This window comes from Megalops cyprinoides, chromosome 3 (genome assembly GCF_013368585.1).
Source record: "Megalops cyprinoides isolate fMegCyp1 chromosome 3, fMegCyp1.pri, whole genome shotgun sequence".
NCBI classification, from domain to species: domain Eukaryota; kingdom Metazoa; phylum Chordata; class Actinopteri; order Elopiformes; family Megalopidae; genus Megalops; species Megalops cyprinoides.
In genome coordinates, this window is record NC_050585.1 from 43343918 (window position 1) to 43370998 (window position 27081).

General features: G+C 45.2%; 1 protein-coding gene across 1 annotated transcript in view; it reads right to left on the reverse strand.

The window, feature by feature from the left end:
• The window catches only part of kctd16b (potassium channel tetramerization domain containing 16b), a 52385-nt gene extending 39221 nt beyond the window's left edge, over positions 1-13164 (reverse strand). The window contains exon 1 of the mRNA XM_036524848.1: positions 11287-13164. Coding sequence (XP_036380741.1) covers positions 11287-12130 — 844 coding nt within the window. The 5' untranslated portion in view covers positions 12131-13164. The remainder of the gene's footprint in view (positions 1-11286) is intronic.
• Positions 13165-27081: the final 13917 nt, after the last annotated feature.

Below are 27081 nucleotides of genomic sequence, written 5' to 3' on the forward strand. Positions count from 1 at the left end.
TGGTTGCAAACAGACACTCCGTGTGCCGTTTTTTCCCTCAGCAAAGACCCCTCCGCTCCTGCCAGCGGTTCCTGAGGCTGTTAATGCCGGTCAGACAGCCTCAGCGTTAGGTTATTGGTGCCGATAAGATAGGAAGGTTTCATGATTGGCACTCTGACCCTCAGATGTTATCAGTACCTCATCATCTGAATCTTAAGTCTCAATTGTTTCAGTGACTGACAGCTCGCAGTAGTTCCACCTTTTAAGAGGCTCACAAAGCCTCACTCTCCCCTCATTACATATTAGCCCTGTTCAGCAAGCTAAAGGAATTGAAATAATACACTTTAGACTGTTTCATTCTTTTCCATCAAGATATAGTGGTGTCTAACAAGGAGTACTGAAGAACAACTGTCTGAGTTTCACTGTCCATCTCTGCTAGCTTGATAGACAAAATAACTGAATTACTGGAAAGTGTTTAGTACATAGAAGCACATTCTTGGTGAAACACGTGCATCCTCATCTACCTCGACTTCTATTACATATTGGGAAGGTCTGCCGGCCTACTTGCATGATTATTAAAAATATGCATGACCACACTCTGTCTGGTCTCTAAAAATGTTCTCCTCGCACTGTGCCAAGTAGATATCATGTGTAAGTTCTTCACACATGATATATCATGTGTAAGTTCTTCACACATGATACTTCACACACTGTGTTGTCCTATCAACACAGATGGATGGAAACCCAGTGGATACGCTCACCTTTTGGAAAGTGTCCTCAAGGAAGCTATGATCTTCGACCTACTGACCCAGGACCCCGTTAATCAGCTGCACTCAATTCCAATCCTACTGGGCCACAGGCACAAAAAAGTGCATCCCTCAAACTGCTCTTTCCTCTGTCCTCATTCTTTGAAAGCAGTGTCCTGCTTCAGTGACTCTGAGAAATTGATAAACTCCAGTGAGGCAAACGCTGAATTTTCAACCGAGCCAGAATGTGAATTTTTGCTTAGTTTTGGTCTGAAATGTGTCCAAGGGAAACTGCTAAAAGGGCCAAAGCTATGGAAATCAACAGGGAGCGCACTGCATCACAGAGGGAGTAATGCCGAAGAGAGGAGTACGGGGGCTGCAAGAAGAGAGCCTATTCTCCACGGAGGAGTCCAGTCTTCACCTCGTTTTTCTGTGATAAACCGAGTTCCCACAATGTTTCTCAGCATTCTGCCATTTTTCAAATTACCGAAACCCCTTTCCGTTGTGAAAAGTAGGTCTGCACGAGGAGCACGTACACACACACACTCAGTCTCACAGCCACACACACAGACATGCACTCATACAAACATGCCCATGCGCACTCAGTCTCATAAACACACATACTCGCACACAGCACAATGTGTGTAACGCTTGATCCACAGTTATAAATCCCTATTACAGCGCAGCCAACATTCTTTAATTTACTGATAAGATTAGAATGAGCCAATTAAAAGGAGCAGACAGAACACAAAAGACCATCTGAAAGTTCTGAGACAAAGAGGCAGACTAAAAAATGGCCTTGTTAACTGACTCACCCAGGCATGGCGCACATCCTTATAATCACACAGATCAGCATGGGCCAGGTCTTTCACACCGCATGCACGGTGCGATCCCTCTTATTAATATTCCCGCCTGAGACGCGATTTTAATTCAATTTCGCTTCCTCGCTTATGCGTTGATTATGAAAGGCTGTCACGATCGGGGGGGGGGGGGGGGGACCTGTGCGATGCGTGATTATGTTTCGGGACCCTAATCCCTCACTTGCGGTGCAGCCCCCTTTACCAAGACGGGGAGCCGTTCCATTAAGCCGTTGCTCTTCTGCGGCTCCCGCTTGTTAGCAATGAAAAAAAGGCTCAGAGGGCTGCACGCGCACCCCCGCCTCCGATCGCCGTGAGTTTTTGGGTCGCCGGGGGTGACGGTGAGACCGTTCATTACAAGGACAGCCCGCGGAAAACTGTCCGCAGGCCATTTTCATGCCTGCCATGACATCGAGAAACCAAACCCATCGCCGCCCCCCCCCCCAAAAGCCATTGTGTCTTAATGGCTGTTAGCAGTCCAGAGACATCCTTAAGTTTCCTCCCTGGCAGTTATCCACAGATTGCTGACAAAACGAAGCGGGGCTGTTGTTTGAGCGGCCCACGCAGACTGGATGGGGTAATGAGTCTATATGTGCAGTGCAGTCAGCAGAGGAGAAATCGGTGGAAAACAGGTTGCGGTTGCTGTTAGGGTACCGTACCCAAAATCATCATGAGGGGGGAACACAAAGTGGGCAAGACTGGACCCCACAGCAGCCAAAATCAAATTAAATTACATCATTTTCAGCAGAAGCCCTTGTCCATGCAATAATGCATATTGTTTATGTTTTTTACTTATTGTCTGTTTATACAGCTAGATATTTCATGAAGCAAAAGAGCAATCAAAGGAGTATACAGTCAAATACTTTCTTGGACCTACTCACTATTATCATTCCTAGAGTAAGAATTTCAGTTTGCCTAATGTTTGCATTCTAATAGGCACAAGTTCGGCTTCCCCTAAGCCCATGCCCATGTCGAGGGGGCTGACACAGAGAGCATGAATACTGAAATATCAGATTCACCGAAGCGAGGGAAGGGGTGTAATGATTAAGAAGCAGCCGAACGCTGAAATGTCAGCCTGCGATGTTGTTAATTGGCAGGAATGAGATTCAGCCATGATGGATTTGGCTGTTTGTCTGCAGTGTTTCCTTCCGCCCCTCCTCACCCCCCCCCCCCCCCCCCCCCCCCTTCCCCCCCCCCACATACCGACGCTCTCTGCCTTCTGGGGCCCTCTCTCCTCTCCCTCTCTCTCCATCTGGGAAAAGAGCAGGTTTCACACCCCTCTCACGGTCGCAGCATGCCGCAGGAGAGCGATTTCAGAGACGTGTGAGACCGGGGTCCGGAAAACCGGCAGGGTTTTGTGTTGTTTTTTTTATCAGAGTGAGGAAATAAAGAGGAATAAGCTTAAAGTTTAAACCCGTTGCTGTCTGCCTGATAAGGGCATGGTAATCTGATTTTAGGAGAAAGCCCTGTCAGATCCCTGCCGGCGCAGGGGGATGATGACTGATAGGGAAAGAGAAAAAGACAAGAAGACAGAGAGGGCAGCGAGAGGGGCGTGGTCAGTTACCTGCAGGAGAAAAAAAAATGATTGGCACAACCAAATATGGCCCTGTGCTTCCTCCCTCGTTTCAGTTGCATAAACTGACTACTTATACATCTGTCCCTCATGTCCCCACCACCAATGGAATTCCAACATTGACCCTGTGCGCCCTGGTCTAGCTGTGCACTGTGTGTACTTTCAGGGTTGCTTCATGAAACTAGCACCTTGGAAATTACATACAGCACATTACATTGCATGATTGTCATAAGATCAATTTACACAGGTTACAGTTTTATCCATTTATGCTGCTGGATATTTACTGAGGCAATTGCGGGTTAAGTACCTTGCCCAAGGGTACCACAGCAGTACCCCAGGAGGGAGCTGAACAAGCAACCTTCAGGTTACAATCCCTGCTCCCTACCATTATGCCAAACTGCTGCCCACTAGACCTTCTCACCTTCCCCAGCAGAGAGTATAGCATCAAATTAGATCCATCTGCTAGGTTCTGAGGAATGAGCTTGATCCCCTGTTTAGAGTTGGTGCTGTCTGTGGGGAGATCTGTAGCCTGTGTCTAGGTCTGTGTGCATGTTGTTTTTTCCTTGTGCAGGCTTGTGTAGGCTACACCTATTCATCCATTTGAGAGACAGCCATAGAGCAATGTGCGGCACGAGGCGGTTTGGTCACAACCTCCATCACGCTGCAGACAGCTGTGATTGGTTGACAGCCCAAACCCCATCTTTGTGTCCCTTGTTACCTCCCCTGGCATTAGTTCAATATCCTTCACAGCCTCAAATCATGTAGTATGCTAGTGCAGTGATATTCACCCATTTAAGTTAAATTACATTACTGTGATTTAGCAGACGACTTTATCCAGAGCAACTTACATAGGTTACAACTGGATATTTACTGAGGCAATTGTGGGTTATGTATCATGGCTAAGAGTACAACAGCAGTGCCCTAGCAGGGAATCGAACCAACCAACCTCCGGTTACAAGTCCTCCTCCTAACCGCTATGCTACGCCGCTGCTTGTTGATTTAAATCTATGAGTTAACATGAGCAGGGAGCATAATCTTTTCCTGGGCATGCTCGTTTTTTGTTTTTTTTTTTGTTTTTTTCCCAGGGTCACGTCGTGCAGATTTCCTTTAGAAGATAATGGGGACAGTTCTGCCTTTCTAACGAGACGCTCTGCTGCTCCATTCTCTCGCAACGTGGTGGAAACAACAGCAGGACAAGCGTCAGCATTATGGCATTAAGTGGAACAGCGCGCTTGCAATCCGCCGTCGGCTCATGTGAAAACACCCCAAGGAGGAGCTCAGTTAAACATCCTTTTGTCTGGATGATGCGAACAAATTCTGTAGGTCGTCCAACAAAAAGGGATTACCTCAGTTTGGACGTCCTCTGAACATTTTCCAAACCAAAATGTCCAGGCTCAACCAACGTCTCATGTTCCTCTTTTTGGATCTAAAGTTCTGAATTTGTACTGTCCAATTGTATTACAATTAAAGGATAACATTTTACATTTTATTGTTGTTTTTTTTTTAGCATGTTAACATTTATTTTCTTGTAAAGACAATAAGTAAACTCATTTCTGTTACAGCAGTGACCTGAGGGAAAAAGGCTCTTTAGGGACCACAGTGGCTTGGACCTGAGTGTAACATCCCAACCAAAAGACAGCACAAGTCCCTCATTGTTGCACAGGGGCACTAGATGCCTACTAGTACCAAAGGGAAGAGTGTCCCATATTGGCTCATCAATACCACTCCCAACATAGCCCTGATATTCTCAGGTGGCCGAAATTAGCAGGCAGTGATGCACATCCTTTACTGTGTGTTGGAGGATCCAATATGCTGTCACGTACATGAAAGTGTGCATTTTTACATGTGCTGTATACTGAATGGACAACGGACACTCATTATTTCTGTTTGTGTTCATGTTTGTTTCACAATCATAATTTGCTAATAATTACTGTTTAGATTAACATAGTGAGCCATGGGCAAGGCTATATTTAGAATAACTGGATGGTGTTTTAATTAGAATCCAAGGAGGTTCTCGTAGCTAATGTGCATTGATCCCTACTAGCTATGTGAAAAACGTTTTTTCATTATTCATTGTTAATAGCATGTTATAATTGGTGGCAGAGTGGAGTAGTGGTTAAGGGAATTGGTCTATAAACAGCAGTTTTCAGATTCAAGCTGTGGGTTAGACACTGATATTATAGCAGTGTGCTAGGCACTTAACCTAAATTGCCCCAGTGAATATGCTTCTGTATAAAGAGATAGTATGTAACACCAGAAAAAATGAGAGCTGTATAAAGAAAAAAATGTTATTATATTGAGCTTTATTGTTTTTAATCTTGGTGGAGTTTTCAGACAGGCATCTTTAACTTGCAGGTCAAATTCTAATACACAGTTTTTTTTGTGATATTTTTGAACACGCCGCAGCGCCTGGCCTCAGCTCTCGGTCTGTTTTCTCCATATTCTCCCCGTGCCATTATCTGTTCTCCCACGATGCACTTCTTCCCGCACTCCAGCGCATGAAGAGCTTTGCCCTTTTCAGTGCGCCTGGCCCCCGGTGACGCTTGAGTGATAAGGGCTACATATTATAATGGGTCGGCTGCGAAAGCCGGGACGCCTGCATCTGTGCGCTGCTCAGCTGGATCAGGCCTCTCTCTCGGAACGCTGCGTGAGTCCTGGCCCTGTAAGCCTTCCGCATCACAGGGCCGCAGTTTATGACACGGCCTGGGAAAAAGCACATCAGGGACCCGGACGGAGTTTGTCCATGACAGGCGTTCTCATCCAGGGCGGCTTCGCATACACAGCATCCATTACATTACATTATTGTCATTTAGCAGACACTCTTATCCAGAGCAACCTACAGAGGCTGCAGTATGTACATGTTATCCATTTACGCAGCTGGATATTTACTGAGGCAGTTCTGGGTTTGGTACCTTGTGTCAAGGGTACAATAGGGGTGCCTCAGCAGGCAATCAAACCAGCAACCTTTCGGTTATAATCCTTACTACTATGCTACACTGCCACTCCAGCCATCCACTTATGCACCTGGATATTTTCTTTGGTAATTCAGGTTAAGCACAGTATCGGCGCACCGATTCACAAAGAGAACCTTTGGGGTCCGGGGTCCACCCCCCCCCCCCTCCCCCCCACCCCACACCACTTGTCCATTGGCGATCTCCTCAGCCACACTTGTCTTCGTTTTCAGTTCATTCTCCGCCTGTGTTGCCGTGAATAACGCCGTCTCCGGGTTCAGTGGCAGCTCCCCTGATGCAGTGGACTGGGAAGCAGCTGCTCCTCGCTGACTGCCGCGTTAGCGCTGCCACTGCTCCCTGCCACTTAAGCCGATCAGTCTAACGAGAGGAGAGCGGCGGGGGCCGACGCCCTCTTACGCGGGATCACGCTGATGCGCATCACACAGTCTCCTCTTCAATTTGTTTTTTTTTATTTATCTCTGCTGTAAGTTCACCGGATGTCATTCTTGTTTGCTTTGCTCATTTCACATTCCGTTCTTGAGCCGATTCATGCCTTTTTACTCAGGGGATTCAGGTTAAGCATTGGTACTTTACAGTACTGCTTGGCAGGCACTAGGAAAACTTTCCTTGCTTCAGACATTCAGCATATTTTCCATTTATGCAAATGCATATTTGGCAGCAGTGTAGCATAGTGTTAAGGAGCTGTGCTCATAACTGAAAGGTTGCTGGTTCGATTCCCTGCTGAGGCACTGACTCAAGGTATCCACAATTTCCTCAGTCGATATCCAACTGTATAAATGAATAACATGTAAAAAAAAAAAATTGTGACCTATGTAAGTCGCTCTGGGTAAGAGGGTCTGCTAAATGACTGTAAAGTAATGCAATGAATTCAGAACAGATGCCTCATTCAAGGGTACACAACAGCAATACCCCACTTTGGAACTGAGGGTTGCAAACATGCAACATGCAACATTCTAATCCAAAACCCTGTTCCCTGACTGCTTTGCCACACTGCCAGTGTTGTCTGTTCACTCAGTGGTCAGGAAGACTGTGCCCTGACGCACATCATCTCCCTAAGCCGTCCCCCTGAATCACTCACTTGATGCTTCCTATATGTTAGGGTCAGACATTAATGCAATGGGGAAAAAAACATCCCCGGGTCACTGTTCACACATGAATGGCAAGCACTGCGCAAGAGGGCGTTCACAGTGACGGAACACTGTCCCACATAAAAACTAATGCAAATGTTATGGCGGAGAGGAGGGACCGAGGAGGGTCCACAGTGGGGGGTGGGGGGGGTCTCAGTCCCTTGGCAAAAGAGACGCGATGACATGATTCAGAGTGACTTCGCCACACTCGGGTACCGAGTCCTCTGACTGTCACCGCGAATGATTAATTATCAATCATTCTAACCAAGCGACAAATTGTAAATAAGTTCGCCTCCCGGGATTCATAACCCCCCCCCCAAGCAGTCGCTGAGAGGAGGCAGTGAAGCCTGTAAAAAGCAACTGGTACACTCTGCCAGGGGCAACGCAAACAGGCTAATAGCAGGAAAACAACTGCCTGTCACTGCCTTCAACGGCTTAATCATGCGCCCTAAACCTCTGCAAACATGGGGAATGTCTTCAGCATACTCTTTAAGAGACTACAGGGACACTGTGGGCCGCCGCTCCTCAAAGTCAAGACAGCCATTACTGGAGACGACAGTCTGCTCTCTCGGAAACGGGCAGGAGCAACAGGAACAGGACAGACTTTGTTTATATGGTGTCACGCGCGGTATTACGGCTGGGATCGTTTTGTCGGGCTCGATCTTTGTTTTTTTGTTGCGTCGCGAATGCGGCGGTGTGCAGCCTCAGCAACGCGGTGACGCTAATGAATGGGAGAGGCCTGCCTCTAAACCAAAAAAAAAAGCATGCCGCTTTCATCCGGCAGCCAGGTTTTCTGGGACCCAGGAACGTAGCGCATGTTAAAGAGCAACTGTTTATCTGTCTTTGCTTGGTGTGAAAAAAAAAGCAGAGCTATGCCCGATTTGGATCCTGCAAAAAAAAAAAAAACATAAAATAAACACCCGGAGAGTCCTGTGCAGCAGAACTGATCAGGCTATCGCTACCCAGAAACTGGTGCGCCTAAAAAAAGATCATGTGGCAGGGAGCAAACCATTAATGGGAGCCATGCCCCCCCGCCCCCTGCTCGGTCCTTAGCACCCCGTCTTGACCCTGCAGATTGTTTTGTCTTTAGGTTCTGCACGAGGACCCATTTGGAATCGCCAACAAAGTGCTTTTTAATTGCCCATATGGTGGTGCACATATCTCATGTGCGACAGCAGACAGCCAAATTGGAAGCTAATGAGGAGGTGTGCTCCTCGCCAAACTTTATTATCGCTCTGACTTAAAGCCCGCGCGGCTGTTACGCCGACGTGGCAAGAACTGGGTGAAAGTAAACCAGAATTGTGTTCCGTGATAAATTATTCACGTCCTCATTAATTTACCAACAAATCACGGGCGTGTTCTTTCTGGACTCACACACAGGCGAATGCGGCAGATGTTAAAGAGGCTAAAAAAGTGGATGCCAAAATAAGACAGGGCTTGGTTATGGCTTCTTCCTTTTAGTGGAAGGGAGGAATAATCTCATGAAGTTTTAAAACTGGTGGCTATCAATAAAATATGCCACAGCCCTAGGAGTGTGTTCTGCAAAAACAGCTGTTTAAACATGCATACTGGTCCGAGCGCTCGCATTCTCAGCACTGGGGACTAAGATGAACGTTAGCATAGCACGCTAGCTGTAGAAGAGACGTACCCCCCCCCCTCCCCCTTTGCAGAGAGCCAGGGATTGTTTTTTGAAGACCATGATGAAAGACCCCGAGAGCAGCCGCTGAAAGATTCCGCTACACAGAGAGAACAAGCGCTTCCAGAGACGCCTCTGGGACCCTGACTGTGGCTTTGTTTTTCCTGCTGCGCCTCTACCTCATTTAAACCCTATTAAACACCACCTCCAGAAAAAGACATCCATTAGATTGGCTTGACATTCCACGTCCACGTGGGGTCACGAGCCAGAACAGGTGTCATTACATTTCAACTTTCACACACGTATGACTTCCCAACCTTTTCTCTTTTTTTTTGACAGATAGGAAAACCAAAAAATTTTGCCTCTGCAACACCTTTTATGAGCCACCTTCCTTTTTTCCCCCTCTGTGTCAGGGCAACGCAGCGAACAAACACATTATCGACTGTCAGCTCTGAGTGCGTGCTATTTTGTTGCACCATAAAACATTATGAGGGCCATTAGAAAAGCCATCATCCCGCCCGGCTGTAGATCGAGGGCTCGGAGAGAGGCTTGGAGCCGCCACTCCTCCCGGAGGATGGAACGGGGGTGCTCCCCAGGTAGGACTCTGACATTAAGACCTGTGGTGTGGGAACAGAATCATGACAGTGGAGACAACTACTCCCCTGTGAACAGACAGCAAGCAAAACGGGGGGAGAATGATACTCTCCCTAGCACCTCCCCCCCCCAGCCGTCTGTCCTCTCAGAGTTGTATGAGTGAAATCACTAAACCCAACTGAGAAGAACTGCTTCATTAGACCCAAAGCTGGCAGATGGATTAAGACGCAAACAACCAATTATCATCGACATCAAGGCTGTGTACCGTATTTTGTGGCAGGGATAGCAATTTCAAGCCTTCAGAACAAGGGATATGGCATTTGATAGCTTTGAAAATATGCCCACCTTTGTCTTTTCTACCTTCAAATGTAGTCATTTCCCAATAGTACAAAATAAGGGAAATATTTTATATGAGAAAGCAGTATATATTCTTCTTATAACAAAGCACTTCACATTGTACAAATATCAATGGAAAGCAGGAAAGCACCAAGCATTTGGAACATTATCAATAGGCTGGCAAAGGCAGCTATATTAGTTAAATAGTATCAGTCAGCTTTTTTTCAGATAAACACTCTTCCAATAAAGTATTCTGCCTTCTGGGAAGGTTTTCTTGAATCTCATATTGGTAACAGTTCAAAGACGGTAAGGGTGAAACCACCTATGCTGAGCCATAGTCTTGTTTCGTACATTTTGATTACACAGACTGAACAGATTTCAATATTATATAGTCTTGAACGTGAAAATTTCCTGCCCCTTGAAAGGACTTGGTACCAGGACTCCCATGAGCCTTTGCACTGCTGCATCATTTCTTCCTGTGTCCGTGGGGTTGCTATTCAGGGATGGGTTTGTTGTTATCTTAAGGGTGTGACATGTCTGTGTTCTGCACCCTCATCTATTTGTGTCCATCTTGTGTGTGTTTCCCTTCTTTATGTGAATGAATTGATGTCTGTGAGCGAATTCCTGTCACTTTCCTGGATGTATCTACATGCATGTCTCTGTACTGCATCCTTACACACACACTTAAACTTACGGGTGGAAAATACACATCACTGCTTTAATGGGCTGCAAAAAATGAAATGTAGCAAGTTATAATTAGGATTCCACTAAACTGCTATGCACAGTAATATTTGTGGTGAAAATATTAAGGTAATGCATAAAGGTATTGTATTGCTCTTCAAATTATTGTACAATGTTGTGAACTGGACGTTGTGATTTTGATGGTATTGTAACATTACATGGTGGCCATAAATAACAGTGAGAACCCTTAATGCAAACAAGTTATTGATGGGTTACTGTAAGATTTACAGGAGAATACTGCTTCGATAAATGGTCACAATTACAACACTCTACTGTAGCAGAGTAAGAATACCGAAAAGAACAAATGAAAACACCTTCTTCGCAGCTCTTTTTGGCGATATTTATTGATTTCGGTTTCGAGTGTAATTTTGACACGCGATCAAAAGTAACCTACATAAGACATGAAAAATGGAAAAACGGCTACGTCACAATCTAATGAGTCTGAACTACCGCTCAACTAAAACGCGACTGGAACAACGGATATGCCAAGTGTGCCTCCTAGTGGCAGCTACAAAGACGCAACTATGAATTAAGTCAATCAGTGCTCTCATTCAGTACCAACTCATACCAGTATTCAGTTATTGTATTCTATGTGATAATTCATTTTCTGCATGGTTCATCTGACAAATTGATAGGAAATGTTGACGGGTTTACCAAAAAATGATCACAGGCGACACATTTTTTTGAATTACCATAAGATACAAATACAAAAAAAGTTGACTTACGGTAGAAGACATATTCTGTGTAGCTGGACCAGACTTTGTCCTCTGTGTATTGATTGACGAAAGATGCAGTGACCGACGAGTTACAGGCAACCATCTGGAATCCACATTCTGACAGCATGTCAAAAGCTCTCTCCAGGTGCTTGAACTTGAGGTAGAACCGGGACGTGTACCTCTCCGGTGTCCTGTCCGGATCTCGGCTCTCGTTCAAGGTTTCCCCGAAAACCTCTTTGGCCAGTGCAATCCTCCCGCAAATCAATATTCTCGGGACCCTTCTGAACTTGGCGTCAGTTTGACTTTCTCTGCCCATGGTGCACGATCCCCTGTACCCGACAGTGATGAACCCATACTTCCTGTTAGCTGGCACTAACGACGACGGCGGACACATCCTCTGGTCGCTGCCTTGAGAAGCGTCGTCAAAATCACTGTGGTAATAGTCGTCCGGACTTTGCTTGAAGTCATCCGGGGATAAAATTTTGACCAACTCCGGCAGCTGGAAGTATTCCGCTTCTTTTTTTAGCCTCCCTTTCTCCGGGAAGTGGTCAGGCAGGACGACCTGTTTGTCACGGAGGTAGTCCAATACATAGCGAAACAAAAACCCATCTCTGTCGATAAAGTATCGTCCCTTGGGGTCCCGTGCCAGGTCATTGGTGGCGTCTTTTTTGGGTGAGAATATTCTGCCCAGCAGGGAATTTGGTGTGCTAATTAGGGTCGCGTGGCGTGTGTAATAAACTTGCCCCCCTACATTTAGTTCTATAACGTCAGGGAACGAATTCTGGACGGAACCTTGCTCTTTGGTCGGCGGGTAAGTCCTACAATTTCCACTCAATGCCATTGTTTCAGTCATGCATACAAAAATGTTAGAGCCGGTGTCTACGCAGAATGCTTGATGTGGGCCCAAAAGTTGTTTTTTGGTTCTAACTCTGCGAACGAGACAACGTATCACTGATACGTGAAAGAAAATAACATACAACGTCAAATAACACAATTACATAGTCGAGTGAAACGTCCAGCTACAGCTAAGTAACCGTCGATAATTATATATGTAAATAATATCGCAGGGTTAAAAGCCAGCGTTTGAAAAGGACAGTTGCGGAGTTGAGGAACGCTAAAATCTGGGTTATTTTAAACTGTGTTCATGCGTGAAAAAATATGCAGACGTATTCAGCGTCTGCACCATCTGAGACATGTATCTGTTGGTGTTCTGCCTTAAGTTGCACCCGGAGAATCTGTATGAATGTAAAAAGGATTATTAATATATGGAAAGTCTCCACTGCCAGATATCAACTTGAAATCAATTCTCCTAAAACAGTCCGATAATTGTTCCGTTTCAGATACTATCAGAGCTGGATGTACATCGCCAAAAACCTCATCCCAGTTACTGCAAAACACTTTTCCCTGGCATAATCCCTTGTCTCGAAAAATAAAAACTCACAACGGCTTCATTAGTCCATAAAAATGAGTGTGTCAGATCTCCGACAGATTATTTCCAACTTCTTTGGAGTAGATGAATGAGTGAGTTACAAGCTATATATTTTAACGCGGTTCGAGACAACTTCACAGAGATACCGTGAACGCAGCTCACCACGAAATCCACAATTTATGTAGGACACTTCTTTACCTGTTCCCAGCGAAACCGGTTGACTTCACCTATCCTCCATCTGAGGCTGTTCTCAGGGTGCAGCTCGTGCTGTTTGCGGTCCGAAGCACAAATGAAATTGACAGGCGTGCACGCTCGCGGTCGGGTGAATAGCCACGGCTGAAGAGGGAGCTACCAGGATGCTCCGGGTGCCTTTCGAGCAGGGTGGTACCGCGTAAAAACGTCTCTGCTGATGTTGCTTCGGCGATGCAGGGAGCCATCCTGGGGAATAAAGGCTTACATCATCTTAAAGGAAAATGCCATCTGAAAACGCATAATGTCCATATACATTTATAGCGTCCAGAAATAACTTCACAAATACTTTCCTGTCTGTTTTTTTCCTGTATGTAATATGCAGTGCTTTTGCAATGTTTCGTGCTTCCAAAAAAGCAGAATGCTTTCAAGTTTCGTCGAACCACAGCCCGTTCATACAGTGAACTCCCATTTATTTCATGTATTTGTTTCATTTTTTTTTCTTTTTTTTGAAGATTCAGACCATACGCCCACAAGCTGTTATGTATCGCGTCATTATGTAAGACGTGTGTTATGGTCTTTATGCGACTCGAAGAACTGAGGCTGGGGTCATATTAAGTTAGAATTGCTTTTTAAATTCAAATGACAAAAATGGAAGCTATTCCTCGAGGAACACACCGAGCCTCGCATAATTAGTGGTTATTTGGCAACCACATCTGCCAGTGGGTAAAACTTTAGAGGAATATGTTTATGCATGTATTAAAACATAGTTTTTACTTTTTTCAGATTAGGCCTCGCTTTGTCGACTTCTTCTGGCGTTATCCCGAGTTTCTCTGAATATATCACTCTACAATGAAGTGAGTTTCACCGTAAGATAACGGTAGTTTTTGTACATTATTTCAAACTGCCCCTGGAAGAAGATTATCCGCTTGAGGACATGAACATCTGATCCATCCTAATTTGCGCATTTGCTCATCATGGATTTAAAAAGTAAAAATATGTTACGTGCTCGTGATCGAGTGCGCGTGCGGATTTCAGAACCATGGACAGCGAGTTCTCTAAGCGTCCGGCTGAATCAACCCTCGGTCGTACCCTTCCGTGTTCAAATAAGCCAGCTAGATTTATCTTCCAGCTTAAAGAGAAGACTATATACATCTGTTTTTATTATTATTCCTTCTCGTATAATAGAGTGTACGGGCATTTCTGTTTAATTACACTTGTATTCTTCTCTCAAGCACATTTGCATGTTGTCTCAGGTCCAACACTAAAGCAGCACCACAAGCAAACAAGCATTAGCATGAGCGTTATTTTGTAATGTGTGAAATTTCATCGCCCTTGCTATTAAGTGCAAGATTATATGTTGTACAGTTATGGCGCTACAATGCATCGTTGTTATAGCAATTGTGGCTATTTTTCTCAGTTTAAACGCAATAAAAGGGATATACAATGAATAAATGGCACCCATTTCTTTGTACATAAATTCAGCTCTGAATGACTAAAAGGCTCAGTGGGGAAGTACAGGGAAGCATTGGGGTAGATTTAGCGTCGCATTAGAGTCACACCTGCCATAAGACAGTTTATTATTACTCATAATAAGATTGAAAAAATGTAAAGTATGATTCCTGACGTGGGAAGACATCAGCGTCAAGTGTTAAAATGCTCAAGGTGCTCAAAGTATTTAGTTACTGGCATTTTAACCAAGATCCTTCATCCTTCATTAGTTCTCATGTTTTAGACTTAGTCAACAGTGAACATTATCAATGCTGTATTTTTCAGACCCACTTGTCTAAAAGGTACCCTCAGTTAAGTACTTTATAGCTAGAACTATGAATTATACAGCATTGTACACATATAATGTGCTACCATGAGCATTCAAAATGTGGTAGCTGCAAAATTAAAATGATTAAAAATAACAGTTTCCACCTAATCTACACTAGTTTTCACTACAAGCAAATTCTACTGTTAATGGGGTACATCAGATGGGTGACATCCCAATTGAAGATGGATCTTTTAAGCGTATGTTTTCCTTGTTTGTATTTTTATGTTGTTGGACTGAAAATCATTTCATTTCTCTGTATCCCCCACCCCCTCTGTTGTTTCAGTGAATCGTGTAGTAAACAATATATTAACCCATTACATTTAAAGGCAATAGTAACAGAAATTAATGCACAGCAGATACAGTACATCTGTTGTAAGTGTGATGAAGTGATGAATTCATGTGGGGCATGAGATTTAGCTTTATACAGACATGCAGTTTAGCTATCAAAATATATAAAGATGTATGTATGAAGATGAGCGGGATGAAATGTATATACATTACCAATAATGAAGGTGATGTTGTGAAGAGTCCGTCTGTAAATCTATCTAGCTATATGTCTAGCTATCTACCAGATATTTGTTTCATTAGAGGGAGTAGAAGAGGGGGACTGAGGTAGCCAAGCAATTTTCGGAACACTGAATGGCATTGGAACTAGAAAAGATGTCAATGCTCTTTGGTCCTGAACAGGTCAGGTAGATCAGAGTGAATGATACCCATAACTTCAGTCTGCTAGTCTGAGCTTCATTTGATTCCAAAGATGGATGTAGGTGGCGAATTCCATTACATTTACATTTATTCATTTAGCAGACACTTGTATCCAAAGCGACTTACATAGGTTACAGTTCTTTACAATGTTATCCATTTATACAGCTGGATATTTACTGAGGCAATTGTGGGTTAAGTACCTTGCCCAAGGGTACAGCAGCAGTGTCCCAGCTGGGATTGAACCGGCAACCTTTCAGTTACGAGTCCTGCTCCTTAACCACTATGCTACACTGCCGCCCATTAATGTGATGATGTAAATATCAACAAGCAAACTGCATTTGTTACAATGCGTACAGTTATTGCTGTGTAGTGCAGTCAGTGCTGGCCGCAGTACTAGGCACAGAAGAACATCAGGGTGTTTGCCATCTAGCAATCCAGTACAGACAGTACCTTCTATCACTAATGAAATATTAAGCTTTTTGGAAGAAATGTCACCTATGTATGAAATCTGAAATAAAGATCTGTCTCTACAGATTAGATGTATCGTAATATATTCCAGCATCTTCAATCTGACGTATTTCCAAAACTGAAATGTATTTTCCCCATTTCATGTTTTTATTCTCTCTGCTAAACTTCATGTTCATCTGAGAACAGAATACACAGAGACCTCTGAGCAGTCATTTGTAAGTAGGCCACCGCTGTAATCATAAATACATGCATGGAGTGTTAGCACATGTGCTCCCTTTTAAAGGAACATGAATTTCTGCCTTCCTTTTCACAGACATATGCATGTGCCATGGGCGGGATTGCCAGAGGAGTTATTAAAATGAGTCAATACGAGATGCAAGATGTTGATCTGCAGTTTAATATAGGTTAATTACAGGTTAATTACATTACAGATATTTGCAGGATCCCCTTCAATAATTACCGCTTTGTGTCGACGATAACCCCGTTCCTTCCCCTCAAAGGCGTCAGACGTTAAGCCTCAATCCGAGCCGCGGTGGACCGTCTTTGAAAAGTACATTTTCCTAAAGGAGCTTGTGCTCCATAGAAAGGACTGAGGGGGGGTGATGTCCAATCCCGCATTGCGAGAATTCACCTGGCGAGTCTAGCCGTTTGCGCTTCAGCCCGATGTGAACAGAACGCCATTCTTCGGCCGTGTAGCGCTTGTAGGCTTGTCAGCGGAGCCGTGGATTTGGAAATAATGACCTGAGTGGAAGGCGTGGGCGTACAGGGGTGGGGGAGGGTGATAAAAAAACAGGGTGTGAAAGAAGCCCCTGCTCTTTGCTCTCGGGAGCATAGAGTCCTGGACTCTGACGGTTCGTCAGCGGAAGTGTGGGCCAACCGTTCACTCAGCTCTGTGTAACACGCTCACTCTGATCCCTCACACCAGGGCAGATGGTAACCTCCTCATCAGCAATGCACTGCAGTACCGAAAAACTTCCTGGAAATCATTCTGATTTGCCAGTAAGATTCGTTGATTTGCATCAGTGTGTAGCATCTGAAGATGAAAGGGCCAGGAGGGCATCCTTTATCATTATTAGCCTGATGATAGTCATTGGGCGAGGTATGTTTTCATCAGCAAGTGATTGTCAGCTGGGAGTTGAGGCTTGGAATCTGAGAATGTCCAGGCCAGAAGAGCATCATATTCTCCTCTGACATTATTCAGAAGCTGTAACTTAAACAAAGGCTTTTGACCAGTCTTCACATAGAGATGACATTTAGGTGCACATCTTGACTGGATTAAACTGATGCTTCTCTTATTTTGTTACTTGTTTCCTTTGCAGACACACTTTTCTGTTGATCTTACAGAGCTTGCATATGTAGTCCATTTATACAGCTGCATGTTTACTGAAGTAGTTCAGGGGTACAACAGTAGTGACCCGAAAAGGAATCTAACCTGCAACCTTCCAGTTATAGACACAGTCCCTTAAGCACCGCTCCACACTCCGAACCTGCTCAGCGCATGCAGTCATTCAGGAAGGCTTCCAGAGGTAAACACACAAGCCCCACAGGGCTTTTCTCAAGAGTACTCTGCAACCACCAATGAAATCCAAAATGCTTTGGTCCAGTCTGTAAGGGTCAACAGCCTTGAGCTCCAAGAGAGTGAATGTTCAAGGACTGCTGCCTGGCTGCATAGCCCAGAGCAGCTGTGTGTAACAGACACTGGGTGAGTCTACCACATCCCCATGGGGTTCATATTCCACTCGTTCATTCATTCACAAATTTCCCTAATGAGCGGTAATGTGTGCATTCTTTTATATTAGTGTCATGATATTAAATACTTAACCCCTCTGGAGAATATTATAATCATAATAATCCATTGCCATAGTTTACAGTTTAAATTCCATTAAAATGATGTTGGCAATCCCTGTGTGTGTATCCATTTTAGAGAGGGGTCAAGAGTTCCATTGTTATAGTTTGAGGCAATAAAAATCATTCTGAAATTAAATCATTTTTTTAGATCAGCCCCTGCCCTGACCAAAAAAAATACAAATAAACTAAATTCTTTATTTTTAGCCTCAGACCTTAATGATAAAAGCATATCAGTGTTATGGGAAAACCATTGTAGCAGGAATATTAGAGAAAGTCTATAGCCGCACCGGATGGCGGCCTTTTTTTTTAATGTTGCATTAGAGCTGCTCCACAGACTCTGGATGGAGATTTCGCAGCTAAAGTAGGTCTGCCTCTCTCCCCAGAGAGCCACGGCTTTAACATGGAGCCCGGTGCACATTAAGGAGTTGGCAGGCAATCTTGGAGCTGAACTAAGTGGCACAGCCAGACTGGTAAAGACATCGGAGTGCTTGTCCCGGTGCCAGCCGAGTCCTGGAATTAAGTGGTGGGCCATCATCCCACACAGCCGCCCGTATCTCCGCACGAAGAGCCTACCACAGGTGTGGGACTGGCCAACCTGCAGGACCCCGCCGGCCCGCACACAGGGCCAAACGAGGTGAGCAGCGGGGACAAGCGGAGGGGAAACTGGGCTTGCAACCAGAGGTCGCAGGTTAGAGTCCCAGGATTCAATTACCGACGTACCCTTGGGCAAGGGTACTTGCCCTGAATTGCTTCAGTGGATATCCGGCTGTATAAGTGGCTAAATGGATAAAAATGTACACTAAGTGAGCAGCCTCAGATAGTGGGCATCCGCTGAGAGAATTAATAATGGAATGAGCTAAAAGAGAAAATACAACCCCCGGACCTCCACTATGGAGGATGCTTGCTTCTCTTTCATTTGAGAATATTGCCAGAGGGTAGTCTGACACACTATGAGACATTTGACTGCTTTGCGAGCTTAGATGGGTGAGATCTGTAAGACACAGCCACTACACTGCTACCAAACTCTGTTTATGAGTTACGAGCAATGGGATATCATGTCATGCAAGCTGACTTCCACTTGAGACTGTTCTGTTGGTGTCATGGGTACACAGCAAAACAATAACATTCAGTTACATTAACATTGATTTAGTTTTGCTAAGTTTTTGCTTTGCCTGGCATCAGTGGTTAATTGGTAAGCAGTTTGTATTCACATCCCTCTGGCCTCAGTTTCCTTCTTCTGCTTGCAGCTCCATTTACTGTAACGCAGATATTCAGTTTGATGGGTGTGGCTTTCGTGACCGGTGAGCCGTGCTCTCTGTGTGGAAATCTAACTAAGCCCGCAGTGCAGTGCTGAGTGCGAAGCAGTGTGCAAAAAAAGAAGGAGCTTGACCCGGGTCTTTAACTTAAGAGGATAATCATGTCACTGGGCTTGATCCCTGCCGGTTACACAAAGGTTACACCCAAATGTGACCCCAGATTCAGCACAAAATTACTGCTAACCCATTTCCTGAATAGTGGATGTCACACTGCTAACTAATATTGCTCAATTAATTAATTAGTGTCCCATAGTGGCAAGGTTCAGGTCCAACAACCCAAAGGTCTGGTTCTTGCCACTACTGCTGTTCAGGTGCTTAACCTGACTTGATTCAGAAAATATCCATCTAGATAAACAGATGAAATGCAAACTAGGCAAACTGCTTTACATTTACATTTACATTTATTTATTTAGCAGACGCTTTTATCCAAAGCGACTTACAAAAGTGCATACAGTAGGTACAGCGACAGTACGGGGACAGGATGTGTACAGTTCCACAATGAGACAGTTCTCGGCTGAGAGCAAGGTCTGTTTGAGGACGCAGTACTATCAGATTTTTACAATTACAGCCTAAAGGGCAACTAGTACGATATACTTTCGAACGGCAAACTTCAACAACTTCAAAACGGCACAATGAGCGTCAGGGTTAAGGCGGCAACAAGAGACCAAATTTAAAAGCACAATTTAAAAAGCACAGCAATTTTTAAAAAGCACAGCAATTTACAGCACTGATGGGCGGGGGGGGGGGGGGGGGGGCAGCAATTGTGTGCTGGGTCAGTCCAGGTAGAGTCTGAAGAGGTGCGTCTTCAGGCCCCGTCTGAAGGACTGTGGTGAAGGAGCTGTCCGTAGCGAGACCGGGAGTTCGTTCCACCACTGGGGAGCGATGTAGGCGAAACGCCGATGTCTGGCAGAACGAGCACCTCCTGCCTTGACCATGCAGGGAGCAAGGCGTCCAGTTGCTGCTGAGCGTAGGGGTCGGGCTGGTGTGTAGGGCTGGATGAGTTCTTGGAGGTAGGCAGGGGCTGTCCTGTTGACTGCAGAGAAGGCGAGGGTCAGGGTCTTGAATCTGATCCTGGCAGCGACAGGAAGCCAGTGGAGGGATTTCAGCAGGGGAGTAACATGGGAGAATTTGGGGAGGTTGAAGATCAGTCGGGCAGCTGCATTCTGGATGAGCTGGAGAGGGTGGGTGGTGCATGCTGGGAGGCCTGCAAGGAGAGCGTTGCAGTAGTCCAGTCGAGGGAGAACTGTGGCCTGGATAAGGAGCTGCGTTGCGTATGTGGTTAGGAACGGGCGAATCCTCCTGATGTTGTGGAGGAGGAATCGGCAGGTCCGTGACGTGCGAGCAATGTACTCCTTGAAGTCCAGGTTGCTGTCGAGGGTGATGCCCAAGCTCTTTGCTGTCCGAGAGGATGGTATTGTGGTGCCATCGAAGGTGATGGAAAGGTCATGCAGGGGGGAAGGGCCGGCTGGGATGAAGAGGAGATCCGTTTTACTGAGGTTCAGCTTCAGGTGGTGGGATGTCATCCATTTGGAGATGTCAGCCAGGCTTTGGATAAGGGAATCCACTAAGCAAACATGTAGTGTTATCATCAATGAGTGGTAGCTGCTGTATTTTAATCTTATCACAACTGATCATAGTTCACAGCTGGGGCTTTGACTGAGTTCACTGGTACCTGTTGGTTGTCCCCTGGGTCTGGGGATTGGATGAGGTTAGTTGAGAGGGTCTTTTGATCTGCCTTGTGGCTGTCCTCGGAGCGACACTGAGAGGGTACGGATACCGACGGCCGTCTTCGCCACAGGGTCCAAGCGGCCATTTGTAAGGCTGCGGCATGTTAAGCAGCCGCTCCCCCTCAGGGGGGCCGAGAAGCTGCGCGATGATCTCTAACGGCACTGCAGTTCAGCGTAGTGCACGCTTCCCATGTTCCGCTTCCCCTTGGGGCTCATGAACGGCAGCAGTGCCAGGGCCGGTTAGCGCGCGGTTGCTATGGGACATGAGCAGCTGTCTTTCCTCTCCCGTCCTGAGGGACTGGCTCAAGCTGCCGGCAGCAGCGCCACACCTCTCTCCTCACAGCGCGTCCTACGCAAGGGGGTCTCTCTGCCAACCCACCTCCACCGTGTATCTGGGAAAGGGAGGTTGCTATTGTCTCGTCTCTCACGGTTGCTTTTTCGCAGACTACGGTGTCCAATTGCCTCTTCAACACAGTTTCTATGATGTGCGGTGGACTGGTCGTGACCTGACAGATTCGTCAAATCCACTTAAAACGGAGCAGCCAGATGCCCCACAGTGTAAAACACTGCCTGGTGGTTATGCCCTTCACTCACGGAACCAAGGTTATGAAGCTAGTGTGGTCTAATGAATGACTCAGTTGTTTGATTTCTGAAGTTTATCCTCAAGTTGAACCCCCTGCTGTTAAGAAGCCAAGCTATAAAGCGGTGAGGAGTTTGCCTGATTACATCCTTAGAGGAAAGGATATCTGAAATCTCAGTTCTGGGTAATTCACTACATGCACATTTGAACTGAGTGATTAATAGCTGATAAGTGTTTCCTGTTCAGCAGTACCACATGTGACTACCTGCTTGTCATTGCTGCATACGTGAGCCGAGCTCGATGGCGATGATGCATTGTATTCTGTTTCTTCAGTTACTTATTTGTTTATGAATAATTAATGCAATGCATTCGTGCTTTCTATCGTATCAGGAACGCTCATCTAAATGTATGCCACACACTAAAAATAAAGCATCAGGCTTGCTGTCCTCTGGCCTCAGAGAGGTTTTATATTAATGTCTCCAAGGTCAGTCCGGGGCACAGTGCACACGCGATCTCTCACGCTCGCAGAGGCACTCATATTCTCCGGCATCTTAGCTCCACAACATGCCTGCTTGGCAGTGCCAGTGCCTGTGGAGGGAGTAGCTGTGAGAGCGTACCAGCTAAGATATTCTGCATTTCCCTCTCGGATTCACATTGCTGGCCAGGGGTGGGGCAGAGTGGATGCACAGGAGCAGGCAGCTGGCATTTTTTTCCAGAATTTTCTTTCCTCGCATGTGTAACACCAATGGGCTCTGCTCACCCAAGACTGCAAAGTTGAAAAAGTCAACACATTTACCTCCATAATCTTCGACCCTTGTCTCCCGCAAGGAACCTTTGTGATTGTCTCTGAGGTATGAAATCGTGCAGGCTCTCTGAAAAGCCCATTACAAGATGGCAGCGACTACGCTTGCCCTGGTAATTTGTTTTTTGTATGGGTAAGGTGTTGCTAAGCACCTACGCCGCTCCAGCCAAGGGAGGTGACATGTTGAACTTTGACCCCGGGGGAGTTGTGCCCGTCAGGGCCGAAGCTGTAATTTGTTTTTTGTTGTCCCTGTCTTGGGTGAATTATTTTTCCATGAGCTGCTTTAACATCCCCGAAATTATCCAGGTGAAGGCAGTCATGTGTGCCGTGTTTTCTGTAGCCTAGCAATTACAGGTCTCGCTTTCTATTTCCATTCCTTGAATGTGTAAGGTGTTTGCGGATGTGTGTCACGCAACCCGGACGCTGAGGGAACTGTAATCAGTATCTGTTACACTAGATTCAGAGCCTGTGACGGACTGAATGAATATGTAGTCTGATGCTGCCCACCTCTTCCTGTGCCAACCGCAAATTTCACAACCCCACACAGATTCACATCTCCATTAGAGAGAGGGCTGAGTGTGAGAGCTTTAAACATGCACTGCTCTTTCGGGCTCTGGTTTTGCTAATGCTGAAGAGAGAGAGAGAGAGAGAGAGAGCTTTGCACACGGGAAGAATCTCACGGATGAATTATTTGTTGTTGAGTCAAAGGGAAACTGACGCAAAAGACGGGGACGCCTAATTGAGCTCCGGACTATGTCACGGAGGAGTTTTGTAGCTGCCGGCTGCGATTCCGTCAGAGCGGGAGGACGCCTACGGCGCTGTTGTCATCATAACACTTTAATTATTTTTCCTTGAAGCCCGTGTCTGTTTTCCATACATGCAGGCCGAACGAGAGGGAGCTGTGTGATAGGTGCAAGCCGGCCCGGGCGGTGCCTTTTGCCGTGACTTCAGCCAATCGGACAGGAGGTGGGGACGGTGACCATCAGGGTGCGCTCGACTTCTCCACCGCCTCCCAGCCCCACCGGCATCACAGATGACTTATTCATCATCCATGCGCTCCCTGCCACGATTGAGTGGAAAAGGCATGAAAGAAAGTGGATTCGCCCCTCTGAGATCTGCAGAAAGAGCTGCTCATAAGAGCTTCTCAGAACAGGGGCCGATGTTCATGGCACGCCCTGCAAGCCCCTTCGTTAGGAAGGGGCACCTCACGTTTTGGCTCTGCCGCGTTTTTCACACCGTGCGTCCACAATAAAACGCGATTCCTACGCCGTGGAAAAGAGGATGAGTAGGTGTAGCGAGGCTGTGTAATCCACTCATCTTCTCCTACAGTAATACAGCATTAAATCAAACACTTTTGCTGAGGGTAATTATCCCTGCATAGCAATTCGGTGACCTAGATTTGCGGCATTCTCTGACAGATTTCAATTTTATTTCATTATGTGGATAAAGGAGGGCCTTGTACTCGAAGTTTAAACATGCTTAGAAGTGAAACCCTTTGGTGGAAAAATTAGTTGAGAGTGCGTGTAATATGAATCCTCAGAGCTGCATCTGATTGAATTATCTTTCTTCCCGGGGGGAAAAAAACGGGATCATGTCAGAAATTGATTTTGCCTTGTATTTTTGGATTATGTTTGTCTTTACACAAGAGGGTTTGTTTAATGAACGCTGAATCCAATTTAGTTACGTTTGTGGAGCTTCTCCATTTACATAAACATGAGAGCAAATTTTAACTGGCCAGTCAAAATATTTTATGCTGATGAGGGGGTGGGGTGCTGAAGGGGATGGGCCTGTAATCAGAGGGTTTCTCACCCAGGCTACTGAATACTTAAGTTGATCATCTTCAGTAGATGTCTGTCTTTATGAATGGATAACATCTGTGATGTCTGCGGTAAGAGTCTTTTCCAGCTGGAACCTGTAACTGCCTAGCATAGGCCCCAGAGTGTGTCTAGCCCAAGGTTGCAGGCGTGTGTCTGACTCAGGAGACTGCAACACCAGCTACAGTATTTGCACTGTGACTCCTTTTGCATTACTTTCTTATCTGCATATCGAAAGTATATGACTAATTTTTTTGGATCACCAACAACTAAAGGGCATCCATTTACTTATGTATTTGTTGTTCGAGAGGGTGGTGGTGGTGTGTGTGTGTTTTTGGAGGGGGGAGTTACCCATAATCCGTCAGTGGGGGATCTCAGCCCACCATGTTATTTTGTGATGCAGTTTCTTCATCAAAGGCAGATCTACAGTACAGCATGCGTCAGTCCCCTGCTCCCTTTGTCACATTCATCCTCCTCAGCAGAGGCCAATTGATCTCTTTCTCTCTGATGAAAGAGAGCAGGGACTGTTCCTTGAAGAGGCTCCCAGCAACTTGCCTTTGTCAGCTCTACTTTCAAGAGCACATCACATTCTTGTGTAACAGATAGCCTTACCAAGCTGCCCCCCCCCCCCCCCCAACAAAAACACACACACACACACACACACACACACACACACACACACACACACACACACACACGCACTCCTCCCCCAACCTAATGAGATTGAATCCCTACAGGGATTTATTTTTAGAGGCACCTGACACCAAAACATCCGGGCTGCATTTGTGAAGCTGCTATCGTGGGTTGTCAGTTTGAGCAGATGAGACAAGATTAACGTCTATGGGTTTTAAGAGGGTTCGGCTCATTTTGCACATCGAGGAATGAAGCCTTGTCCGTTTTCCACGGGGGGACTGTGTGTTCTATAAAGGCACGGGAACCCAGAGAGTATCAGCTCTGTCACTGTTCAACTGAAAGTAATAGCTGACCTCATGAGCGTCAACTCCAGAATGATGTGACTCGTAGATTACACAAATAAACATGCATGTGCGTACGCGCGCACACACACACACACACACACACACACACACACACAGGCCTGTTTAAATAACTGAACAACATACAATAACTTAACATCATAAGAATATATACATATGTCTTTGCTCCAGAAATTGATAAATCAATAACTTTATAACTTTCAACAGATACTCAGAGACAAAGGTTCCACAATGTCCCAAATCTCAGAGCATCTGTGTACTGTTCTGCTGTTGGCACACATGTTGGGTATGGCAGCTGTGGCACATCTTGAGGTGGTTACATATACAGTACAGTATAGACTTTAAAGAACAAATCAGGAAAAGCAAGAGATATTTTCTGTGGAGACAATCTTTTGCAAAGCCTTTGGCAGAGATAAATGGTCAAATGAAATGGAAAAGGTAATTTAGCTCATCATAAAATGTTTTAAACACGATTTTCTTGTGATAACCATTGCTGTTGCTATTAATAAGAAGAGGACTTCATTACAAATTACAAGCAGAATAAAGTTTGTTTTTCATTATGCTGACTTTATTATTTTGTTTTCACTGTTGGTCTGTGTACTCCCTATACCCATTTCTTTTTCTTTTTCTGATTCACCAAAAGGAAAATGAGAAAACACTTTGTTCTCTTATCAGGATTCTTGTCACAGATAACAAAATGCGAAAGCCATGCTTTTTCTGTACTTCATTTTTAAAATATCACAGACAAATAGATTTAGGAACATTATCTCCTTTTTCTTTTGTCAACTGAACATTATAAATTTGATAACCACTAACACAAAAGTGAATAACTTACTTTTTTAATAAGAATAAAGGCTGCCTTCGGATCTGCCCCTGGCTCCCCTTGCCCGGACCAATAAAATAGCAGGTCACGGTATACTAACAGCAGAGTAAAGCATACAAACAATAGAGATATATAAGCCTCCCTGAACAACTGCCCTGCTGCTACCCTGCTGCCCCAGTGATGACGTCATCAATTGAGCCATTTGAATCGACAGATCATGAGAGGAGGGGAGAGTGCAGGAAGGTTAAAACCTTCAGTATGGGAGATATAGCACCGTCCAGAAACTACACTCTGTGATACAATTGTCTGAGAAGATGAGATTGAGCACAGATTGATACATTTGCATGCTTAGCGGTTGTTCCCCACAAACATTTTACAACCAAAAAATAATCTAAGCTAACTGTCCATAAGCAAACACCTGGTTAACATCTACTACTAGCAAGCAAAGCTAAACGCAAAGTTACAGCTTCAGAACTTTCTGAGTGGCCTCTGAAGGAAGCGTGAGGGGAAAAAAGCACTTCTGCTCTGAATTGTGTTAATGCTGTGTTTAAAAAAACATTATTGTGGTACCTGGGAAATGCATAAAATTCTAGAGTTCAGAGAAATATGAGGGCCCTCTTGAGTGGGGAGTGTTCAGGTTAACCCTTGCCATCTCACCAGAAGGAGAACAACCTGTGAAATTCCAATGTGTGTTTTGCCAAAGAGCCTTTCCATCACCTCATCCTCATTTCTAGTGTAAAATAAAACAAAGGTTCAATCCAAATTACACTAATTTTGAATACTTTTTTGTACTCCGCCCTTTTAACAGCAACACTAAAACCTGTAAAATACTAAAAATACTCCTTCATAAGAAAACTGTTTAACAGGGGTGGCCAACCTGTCCCAGAGTAGAAACTAGTCATAACTAGGCCAACAAGTTGCAAGTTTGGAAGCTATAAATCCAGATGTGTCAACAGCTATACAGCCCACCATTATCGTTTCTAGTTCTTCGCTTTCTTTTTTCTCATAATACATCTTGCTCTTTAGAGGACGCTGTCCCAATGTAAGCAACACAGATCTGCATCAAGCAGCAAATGAGTATCGTCTTATCCTTTAGGGCGGCCTTGAAGCCGTTTCGAGGATCAGAACGCATGCGCACTGTTGCTACACCAGACTGCATATACATCTAAATTGCATTGTTTCTGTCGATAGTAATGTCAAAGGCGAGGTGGAAACGCAGCATATGATAAAACGCAATTCGCTACTGTTTTTAAAATCGTTATTAGACAATCATAGCCCGATGTGGGTTC